The sequence below is a fragment of the Hirundo rustica genome, chromosome 2 (genome assembly GCF_015227805.2).
Source record: "Hirundo rustica isolate bHirRus1 chromosome 2, bHirRus1.pri.v3, whole genome shotgun sequence".
Classification (NCBI taxonomy): Eukaryota; Metazoa; Chordata; class Aves; order Passeriformes; family Hirundinidae; genus Hirundo; species Hirundo rustica.
The window spans coordinates 61,706,488-61,717,133 of NC_053451.1; the positions used below are offsets into that span (position 1 = coordinate 61,706,488).

The 10,646-nt window shown below is 44.7% G+C and overlaps 1 protein-coding gene across 1 annotated transcript; it reads right to left on the reverse strand.

Moving 5' to 3' along the window:
- Window positions 1-847: 847 nt before the first annotated feature.
- Window positions 848-6,044, reverse strand: PCDH20 (protocadherin 20). Its single transcript, XM_040055471.2, has 2 exons — window positions 5,965-6,044; window positions 848-4,859 (listed from the first exon to the last, which is right to left on the reverse strand). Exons 1-2 carry the CDS (start codon window positions 6,013-6,015, stop codon window positions 2,163-2,165), a joined length of 2,748 nt encoding a protein of 915 aa, XP_039911405.1. The 5' UTR covers window positions 6,016-6,044; the 3' UTR covers window positions 848-2,162.
- Window positions 6,045-10,646: the final 4,602 nt, after the last annotated feature.

Consider the following 10,646-nt stretch of genomic DNA (forward strand, 5'->3'; position numbering starts at 1 on the left):
AGGAGCAATGAAAATAATCCTGTCTTTCAGTTACCTTACCTCCTTACTGAAGAGAAAAATGGAGAGGATCTAGTTCCATCACCACAGCAATACACAGTACCTGTAATACCAAAGCTGTTTCTGAAGATATAATGTAATTTTTCTTCAGAGATAAGAAACAATGTCTTTTTGTGGCAAATGCATTTCAGGGATGCATACCATTTTTATATTTTGGTAAGACGAAAACAAAGGTAAAGAGGTGATTCACCACAAAGCTCTGACAGGCTGAATTAAATTTCTTGAAAGACAGCTACCAAATCATGTCCAAACAGAAAACATTCTAACCTGAAAAAAAAAAAAAAAAAAGTATTTTTCCTATAGCCAGGATGGCAAAAATTATGGGTATTATGCTAATACTGTTACTTTGACTAAGCACAACCAGTACATATTAGAAGCCCTAACACTTCAGTAGGTTCAAGGTAATGTGCCAGTCACAGAGAAAAAAATCAAAACCTGCCTCAAATTGCACTCTCTACTTTCAAAACAGGTACGCGCTGCCTCATCACTTACATCAGCCGACATACAGTTGTCTTTGCTGGCAATTTCAAGAAGCACAGCACAAACTGTCACTAATGATTTTGAAATGCACTAAATTGTGAAAGTATTATGACAAGACAGACAAGATAGCCAGCACCTAAGAACTTGTGAAAAATGTATTTCTTGTAACAGAAATAAAATATAGCTTTATATTTAAAATTCTAGGAGAGCAAGAATAAGTTATTATGAAAATATATAGCTTTAATTTGCAGACATATAAACACTTTTGGTACATTACAGACATATGATGCGAGAAATCAAAATAATTTTTAAGCATAACACTAATTTATCTTGTTCACACAGAGAAATTTGATGCAATCATCATACAAAATATAGTTCTCAGCTCTTAAGATGAAGTGAAAGTAATACATCACTGATAAAATTGCTGCTTTGTTGCAGAGGATACAGCAAAGAATAAATTATCAAGAAAATATGCCACCAGTCTTACAAGTTAGATTTTGGATCTAATCCAAAATCAAAGCCAATGAAAAGGAGCCAGGAATGGTTGCCAAAAGTCAAAAACAAGATCTTTCACATGAAATACTAATCCAGAAAGAAGCAACAGTCAGAATAAAAAAAAGTCTTACAATTCCTTAGAATGTGAAGTAATTTTTGTTTTCATCTGGCAGATCAGATTCAGAAGTTAACACGTAACAAAAATCTACTGCACAACCAAACTGATGGAGTACTACTGACAGATTGCTCAAAGTACAAAAAAATACCACCACTTCTGTGATAACTAAGGATTTAGCCATTCCCTTGCTTCCTTGCATCTGGCATGTTGATGAGGATGAGGATGGGGCTCTGTCATTATTTGCTCTAGGAAATATTAAATATAATTTTTCCATAAAAATGACCAGCAGGTTGCTGGAGCAAATGATGATGAGAGTGGAATCTGGAGAAAAATGAATATGTCACAGCAGTTCAGATTCTCATTACAATATCTTGCATTCTTGCTCAACAGGAATTGCACTTCTTGTTAATGCCTCTTCTATCCTACTGAATAAGTTTTACTTGTGAGGTAATAAACATTCTGGTTTTCATTACTAGTGCAATTTAACATATTTATTCTTTTTTATTATACATACATTGGGACAGACTTTTTTTTTTTCTTTTTTTTTTTCTTTTTTTAGTGGTTAAATGTCTGTATGCCAATAGGTATTTTATATTAAAAACAATATATTTAAAATATATTCTGTTTATCTCATGGACAGTACCTTGAACAGTTCCCTGCTCAGGAGCATCTGATGCCCTCTAGTGGTTAAAAAGACTTTTAAAACATGAGTTTAAAAGAATCATCTTACCTTCACCCTTTCTATGTTCACTGATCTTATCGATTTATGAAAGCTGGAAATGATGTCCATGGTTTTATAGTCAGGGTGCTAGCTGTTAGTTACTAACATTTCATAAAAAAGCTGTACACTGAAATTGAATTTAAAAAACTGTAAACAGCTATTTACAATTATAATATTATTAAGTTATAAATTAGCAGTCCTCCATTGCAACCTCTGTCAATGCAACCTACAGCTAGGTGTTTTAGTGTCATCTGGGGTTTGTCAGATGTTGGATTTAAACACAAAGAAACATCAAATGTTAGAAATCTCCACTGGTTTCTTCTCCAACATGTGCAGGTTAATTCTTCCATTTAATGGGATTTGTACTTCCAAGTTTTCATCTGCTCTGTGATGCTTTTTCCCTTTTCTTAGACAAATGTAAATTCCCATCCCTGTTACTACAGCAATTGAACTCAAGCTTATTATTGAAAGAGCTACCAAGGTAGGCATGCAGGATGCTGACTCCATTTTTTTATGTGTGGGCTCTATGGATATTTGTGGCTGCTTTTCTTCTACACTGATATCAGGCTCCTTCCTTAACAAACTTTCAATGTAGCTCTCATTGCTGACAGTATCATTGACAAAAAGGTTCACCATGACAGTGGAATGGAGAGGTTCTGGGTACCCATGATCACTAACTTTTACAAGCAGTCGATAGAGGCCATAGTCATTTTGCATCAGTGACTCTTCCAAGGTGATATTACCAGTTTTGGGGTCAATCCTAAATGACTCGGGTCGAGGGCCTCTTCTTCCTATGATACTGTAAGCTATGACTGCATTCATGCCGGTGTCCTTATCAACAGCATAGACCTCGGTGATGGGAGAGCCAGGAAGGGTAGAAGGAAGGACTAACAAGTAAGACATATTAGACTGAGGAAACAAGACCAAAGGAGGGTTGTCATTTATGTCCAGAAGAAGGATAGTTATTTTTGCTGTAGAAGACAGGGCAGGATCACCGCCATCAACTGCTTCAATCCACAGAACATAGGAGCTTTGTTGCTCCCTGTCCAGGGAGACTTTGGCTCTCAAAACCCCTTTTCCAGTATCTATAACAAAAATATCACTTCCATTCAGAACTGAAAGGGCAACCCATCCATTTTGCCCTGCGTCAGCATCTGTGACACTTATAACTCCAATTTCACCAAAACCTGGAAAGTTTTCTGGCACAAAAAAGCTGAAATCCTTATTGATAAATCTTGGACTGTTATCATTTTTATCCAATACAGTGATGGTGACAGTTGCTATTGATTCTCTTGGAGGGAACCCAGAATCTACTGCTTTGACAGTGTATCTGTATTTCTCTTTTTCCTCTCTGTCCAGCTGGGTGGAAACCGTAAGAACTCCTGTGGTTTTATCTAAAGCAAAATAGGAAGGGGCATCAGGACCTAAGAAATAGGACACTTGCCCTCTTTCTCCACTGTCAGCATCAGTAGCATGCAGTTTGGTCAAAAAAGCATTGGGAACATTGTTCTCCTCAATGGACAATTCTATCAGTTGTTCAGAGAAAACTGGTGAATTGTCGTTGTCATCCAAAACCTGTATTTTGACAACTTTCTTGACATGAAATCCTTCCGAGTTCCACGCAACTACAGAGACTTCATACAGCTGCTGTGTCTCGAAGTCCAAAGGCTTCGTGGTCTCCAACAGGTATTCATTGTTGTATGGCTTGTAGGGTGAAAGTCTGAAAGGCCCATCACCATCCAAATAGCAATTGACTTTGTATTTTTCATCAGGGTCTTTGATGGTAAAAAATGCTACAGGTGTGTTGATAGGCTCAAGTTCCTTTAAGTAGACCACCCCTTCCACTTCATTAGCAATGAAACGAGGAACAACTTCAGGTGGCCTCATCATGACTTTGATGATGTTCACCAGCACTGTGATCATGGCAGGAATACAGCCAGGACCATTGCCCAGTATGATCAGCCTGTGTAGCCTAGGAGTGTCCCCATCAACTTTAGTGGAGAGTGTGATGGCTCCTGTGCTTTCGTTCAGATGGAACAAGTCTCTGGACGGCTGGGGGACCTTCTGGCTGTAGGAGTAGATGATCTGGGCATTGGATCCAAGGTCCATGTCCACCGCATGGACAGTAGCCACGTGTGTCCCTAGGCTGGAATTTCCATAAAGAGTGACGTTGAGCTGTGAGTCGTTGAACTGGGGGCAGTTGTCATTGATGTCGCTGATGCCAATAGTGAGGGTGGCACTGCCCACGAGCGGAGGAGTACCCCCATCCTCAGCGATGATGACTGTGACATACTCGTCCTGTGTCTCTCTGTCCAGTGCCCCCATAACAATCAGGTAGGGAGTCCTCTCCCCGTTCTCATTCTCCTCCACATCCAGGGTGAAGACACCGTAGTTATCTCGCAGGCGGTAGGTCTGGACACCGTTGGTGCCCATGTCAGGGTCAAGGGCAGGGTGCTCAATGGCCAGGCGGGTGTTCACAGGAGCATTCTCAGGCACCAAGAGATGTATGTGGGACACAGGGAAGCGGGGCGCATTGTCGTTGACATCACGGATAGCAATTTTTACCTTCACCAGGCGAAAGTACTCCTGTGGCAGTACCAGCACATCCAGCAGCAGTAGGCATGACTCTGGTGAGGGGGAGGAAGAGGAGACAGCAGCTGATCCCCCAAGGATGGTGGCCCCACTGCTTTCCACGCATAGAGCCTCTCGGTCTATTTCCACAGCTGAGGTGTGCAGCTCTCCAGAGCGGTTGTCCAGCTGCACGTACTGTCCCCCCAAGCCATGGGAGGCCAGAGTGAAGGAGAGTGGGGGCTGCAGAGATGCAGGGTTCAGGCCACCAGCCGTTGGGAGCTGCAGGTCACGGGCCAGGCTGCCGATGAGCACCCCAGCAGGCAACCCCTCGTTGAGGCTGTAGAAGAGCTCAGTGGCACGGCTGTAACTGGCAAAGCAGTTGAAAGGCCCAACGAAGAGCAGGAAGAGGAACAAGTGCTAAGAGAGAAGCACAGGGGTGTGAGGAAGGGCTGGCATCTCCCCCCATCCACTGCCTCCCCCCACTGCCACTTTGAGCACCGAGTGCTGCATCTGCAACACGAAGCCATCCTCCCTCTCCCGACCGTCCTCCCAGTACAGCAGCTACTTCCAGGGCATCGCCATCTGTACCCTCTAGGCAACACCAGCTGCGTCCTCCACAGCAAATGCGCACTGCCAGGATGGCCCGGGGGCAACCTGCCTCCCCCCGCCCCCCCAGCAGACCTTGCGCCCCGACGTGCCATTTTCTCTCTGGCCTCCGCCCCAAGCTCGCCACCGTCTCACCAGCGGCACCTTTCCTCCCAACCACAAGCGCATCCCAAACCGGGACATCCCCTTGCACATCCCCAAACATTTGCTCGTCTCCCTCCTCTTCCACAGCAGCAAAGCATAACGCGTCCTTCGCTGCCCCGACCCCCAGCCCCCTCCCGAAAGCCGTTCTCCCCGCACGTTCGCGGGTCGGGCGGTGCAGCGGGGAGGCGGCCCGCTCCACGCAGCCCGCGGGGCTCCCGGCGGAGCTGCCGCGCTCCGGGAGGGTCCCTGCCTCCCGCGACGGCGGAGCCGTCGGCTCCAGGCCCTCCGTCACGGGTGCGCGGCCACCCCCGCGCCGCCCCGCAGGGTCCCTCTGCTGCCGGCGGACAACGCGAACTGCGCAGAGGAGCCGCGGAGCGGAGGGGCTACGCGGAGCAAGTCGCCCGCGCTGCCGAGCACGTCGTCCACTACACGCAGATGGGAAAGGACCTCCCCGAAAGTAACTTCAGGCATCGTCTCCGCGGAGGAAATTTCTCCTCCTTCCCCTCTTTTAATCACCCATTCGCTTTTCCGCGGCTCTCTGCCACAACCCGCGCCGGCAGCAGCAACAAATATAAACTTTTCGCGGCTGCCCTGCTCTTTGGAAAGAAAAAGACCCAGCGAACATATCCACGTACACACGGGTGGGTTTGTTCGGTTGGGGTTTTTTTGGTGCTTCTTTTGCCAATTTCTTGCCAATTTCGCTGCTGCGTGCGAAGTCGGGCTCGGGCGGCCGGAGGCGGCGCGTCCCCCCCTCCCGCCGCCCGGCCCTCACCTGCAGGCTGCCGCGGGCGCCGGAGCTGCCGCCACCGCCCGGGGGCCCCATGCCCGGCCACAGCTGCCGCCGCCGGCTGCGCCCCGGCAGCCCGCCCGCTCCGCCGCCCGCACGGCGCTTCTCCTCCCCGCGGCTGCCCATTCCCCCGCCGCCGCCGCCGCGCTGGGCTGGGCTGGGCTGTGCGCGCCGCCCAGGACACTCCCCCTCCGCCGCCGCCGCCGCGGGAAGGGCCGGAGCGGGGGAGCAGTCACGGGCTCGGCTGGGAGGGGGCGGGGGCGCGTCCGCCGAGGCTGCGGCAGCGCCGCGGGCAGCGAGCAAAGCGGGCGGCAGGCAGGGAGGGAAGCGGCCGCAGCGGAGAGCGGGGATATTGGGAGTGCGTGTGCTCGCCAGGGCAGCGCTGGGACCGGGGAAAGAAGGTAGTCCCGTTTAGAAAGTAAGGCGGGAAAAGGATATTAAAAAATAAACTCAGCTTGTTCTTCGTCCGTCGAAAGACGGAGAGCGACTTTTATAGTCATCGGACAAGGGGAGCAGCTCTAAACTAAAAGAAGACAAATTTAAATTAGGTGTTTAGGAAGAATTTTTTTACTCCGAGGGTGATGAGGCACTGGAACAAGCTGCCCAAAGAAGCTGTGGGTACCCTATCCCTGGAAGTGTTCAAGGCCAGATTGAATGGGGCCCTGAGCATCCCTGCTCTTGACCAGGGGGGTTGGAACTAAGATGATCTTTAAGTTTGCTTCCAACCCAAACCATTCTGCAATTCTATATTGTGGCATGAGTGTCAGCAGGCAAATCGAGAATTAACAGTTGCATTGGCATTGCGGAGCCTTGGTGAATTCAGCGGCTTTTGCCTGCATGAAATGAAAGTCATGTTTTTGAAGAGATTGTAAGCATTTGATTGGTGGGAAGAGTGTCCTGCTGAATTAGAGCAGCAACTATGATTTGCTGCTGGCTAAGAACTTAAAGGTCCTCTGCGGCAGAAAATTATGTTTTGTTTTTATAGTGGCTAGACTATAAGCCTGACATAAAACTAAACATGAAATTATCAGAACGCAGGAAACTTTAGTTAGCACAAGAACAATTACACATTTATTTAACACGTTGGACTATCAAAAGGATTACTAACCTCCCCAGAATTACTTACGCTGTTTGTCTGCAACATCTCGAATAGCTGAAAGCTGCTGAAAGCTCAAGTACTGTGACTCTCAAGCACAGTGAAGCTGCCCTTCACAGAGGTAAAGTTTATGTGGGAGTTGGAACTCACTACATCACAGGGCCTGAAGACCACCTTAAGTGTGTCCATGTTCCATGGCAAGCACAGTGTGCAGGCATTTGATCTCAGGTAGGCACTAAAAACATAGAGAAGAGCAAAACATTTTCCTTCAGTTAAAACAAACAAAAAAATATTCTTCTCTTTTACAATCCAGTGAGACAAACTCCATGTTCTATCCAAAGCAAAGAAGCAAACACCCCTGTAATTGGAATCACAATCCAAAACCAACTCAATGCCTGAGTCTTTTGCAAAACTTCAAAAGCAAATTATAAGTGAAACATGCAAAACATACTTTCTAGCAACTCTTGGGATATTCTCAAGTGTTGTGAGGATGAAAGCAGTGGCACAAGCTGCATAGAATAGAATAGAACAGAATAGAAACAAAAACTTCCAAGACTGACTTTCTTCAGGACTGTAAACTAATCATATGATTATGATTTTGTCCCATATTCTCCATCCTTAAAATATAAATAGAGCAATACTGTTTGTCTGAATTAGAGATTTACCCCATTCTTGATAAAGGCAATGGCAGTGGAATCATGCTCTGCTCTATTCAGTGAAACTCTTGGAAATATGCTGTGATTTTAATAACCATTTCAGCCCCAAAATGACATTAGCACAATAATCATATGTGACCTAGACAGTGAGGCATTACAGTACTAACAAAAGGGCTGGCTTTATTTATTATTCATTAATGTCTAGGGTTTTGAAACCACTCCGTATGTACCACCCTTATAAAATGTTTATATCTTTACCATTCATTTCTAGCACAAATAGAACAGACAATGGAGTGTATACAGTTCAGAGCAAACATTTATAATTTAAGAAAGAAATCAAACTGCCCAAGTCCTTTACTAAATTCTCATCCATGTGCACTGTTCTGAACATTGCTTGGTGTTAAAGGTGCTCATGAACTCAATCCTGTTTAAGTTAGTTTGACTAAACATGCATGGCAGATGCTTTTAGTTGACTCACATCTGCTCTAATTTTATTAATTTCAACAGAAATATTGACTCATTTGGATTTCAGTCAGATTTTGACACTGATTTATGTGGAGATTGAATTTCATAGACATTATAATTTTAGTTTTAGTGAATCAGTAGTCTTCTCATGAAATGAGTCTGAAGTCCCTAACAAATTGTACCTTTAAGTTCTGGGTTTTGTTTCTCTGATGTTGCAGTTTCCTCTTATGTTATTTCTTCCTCTTATGCTTTTGGAATTACTGACCTATTCCTGCACTGTTTTTCATACCATTACATCCATTGCATTTCCCTTGGGCCACTGCTAGGGTAAATGATGGCTTTACTGTTTTAGTATCCAGGTTTTCATTATACTTGATGACTTTTGTTTTATTAAAACACAGGTGTAACAGCAGAATTAAAAGTTTTCTGGAGCATCTGGTACCTCTATAATATTTTATTTTGTTAGACATCAGAAATAAGTTTTAAAGGCTCCTTAAAGACTAAAGTGTCTAATAAATCTCCTGGTTAAGAAGTACTCCAGCCTCTTTAAGGAGAAATACTCCAGCTGTATGTGGGATATGGGATGAGGGGTGTGAGAGAAGCAGCAGCATAGAAAATATACCAGATTGGCTCCTTCACTCATTATTTTGGGGGAAGAACTCCTTCCAAAGCTGAAGGAAAACTTGAAGTGATTTAATTATATTTCTATACTGAGTTATGTTTTCTGGGACAAAGATGTTAGCAATTTACAAGTCTAATTACATTCAACCACATATAGTTAAACATAACTTTTAAACTTGTATTTTAGTACATAAAATCTGATTATCACTACATTCAAGATTTCTGTCGCAATTAGTGATTGAGAAGGAACAAGTAGGAGCATTTCTGTGGGATTCCTGATTGCCTCAAGTATGTCGCAAACTAAGTCTGAGATCCAGTGACAAGCTCTCCAAGAAGTGTCAATGGTTATTGATAAGTAGATCAGAAAAAAGTCCATTATTGGTATGGTTAAATTGAGTGTTTATTTTACTTTATCCTGAATAAAGAACATAGGTACTGATACTCAATTGAAATGCCTTGGTTTTGTGGGCAGAATTCCAGCAGCAGATGGGAGCCTTCCCAGGTGTCATTCAGGGCCATCACATCTGAAAGAGAATATCAAATAGTATCTTTTGGCATGGCCGGCTAACTGTGGCCATCTTCTGCAAGAGACAGGGAAGCAGATACACGTTGCCTTCTCAAGCCAGCAAAAAGCTCTCTGCTACAACCTGTGCTTGTACAGAGGAAGATTGTGATGTGAGATTTCCCCATCAGCAAAATTCAACTGATTCAGATGACAAAATTTGTAAGACTCCAGGCAGTGTGATACTTTGAGACAGGTGCTTTTCAGTGGGGAAACAGTCACATTTTGCAGTGAAAGATCTGGTGTGAGAATTGATTTCTAGTCACAGGAAAATTGAGAAAGGCACATGACTAACAGACTGCCACTTCACCGAAGATTTTAAACTGCAAGAGGTACAGGGCAAGTAAAAGAGATCTTTTAACTTTTAGTATGTGCTGGCTTGAAGGCAAAACCAGTGAGAGACTCCAAGTCAGACAAAAAAAATTAATAGGGGAGAGAAAAAAAAAAAAAGGTAAAATAAAATAAAATAAAACACATGCAGTGGTACAAAAGATCACTGACAGAGTCAGAATACAACCTGACACTGTGGTGGTAGCAGTCCAGATGAAGTGGTCTTGTTGAAGCAGTGTTCCTGCAGAAAGGTCTGGTAGCTCTTGTCCTCTGGGAATCCAGTGGGTAAGGCTGCCTGTGCTGTCCCAAATCCCAGATTATATCCAGGTGGGAATCCTTGGCTCCTCCCCCTGGGTGGAGCATCTCACAATGGGCTGATATCATTCTATGAGTCATGCAATGGGTCCTTGATTGCTCATTAAACAGAGACAGCTCCTGGAGGGAGTTATCTATGAGTCATGCAGCAGGGCATTGATGGGCCATTGACAGAAGATGGTCTGGAGGGAGGGGGCAAGGGAAACACTGCCCAACCTAGTTTCAACATCTCATGTAGATGGTGATAGAATACATACTTTGGGCACATCTTACATTGTAACCTAGGACACAGGTTTTTATTGTTTTGAAGCTTAGTAAGGAAATGCCATACATGCTGAACTTCCTGTGCAGGATGGTGGATTGCAGTGTGAAAGACTCTATGAATATTAGATAGTGACCTTTCTTGCAGCAGTACTGAGCATCTGGTACTCGCGCTTTCCTGAAAGCTGTGATCATTCTGTGTCACTGTAGATCAGACCTTGCATGATCATTCTGTTCTCGGAACCGAGCTGGAGAGAGCCTTTGGCACCGCTTTCCCTTGTGTCACTGTAAGACAGCAGAAACTCTGGGTCCAGCTTGAATAAAGCAACAATTGAGCTGGAAAGGGAACAACTCTTTGGGG

Bases quoted from the DNA above. Each gene is read 5' to 3' on its own strand.
- PCDH20 (XM_040055471.2), bottom strand. From the start codon at position 6,015: ATGGGGCCCCCGGGCGGTGGCGGCAGCTCCGGCGCCCGCGGCAGCCTG. The intron at 4,860-5,964 runs GTGAGGGCCGGG...CTTCTCTCTTAG, and splicing joins GCGCCCGCGGCAGCCTGCAG to CACTTGTTCCTCTTCCTGCT.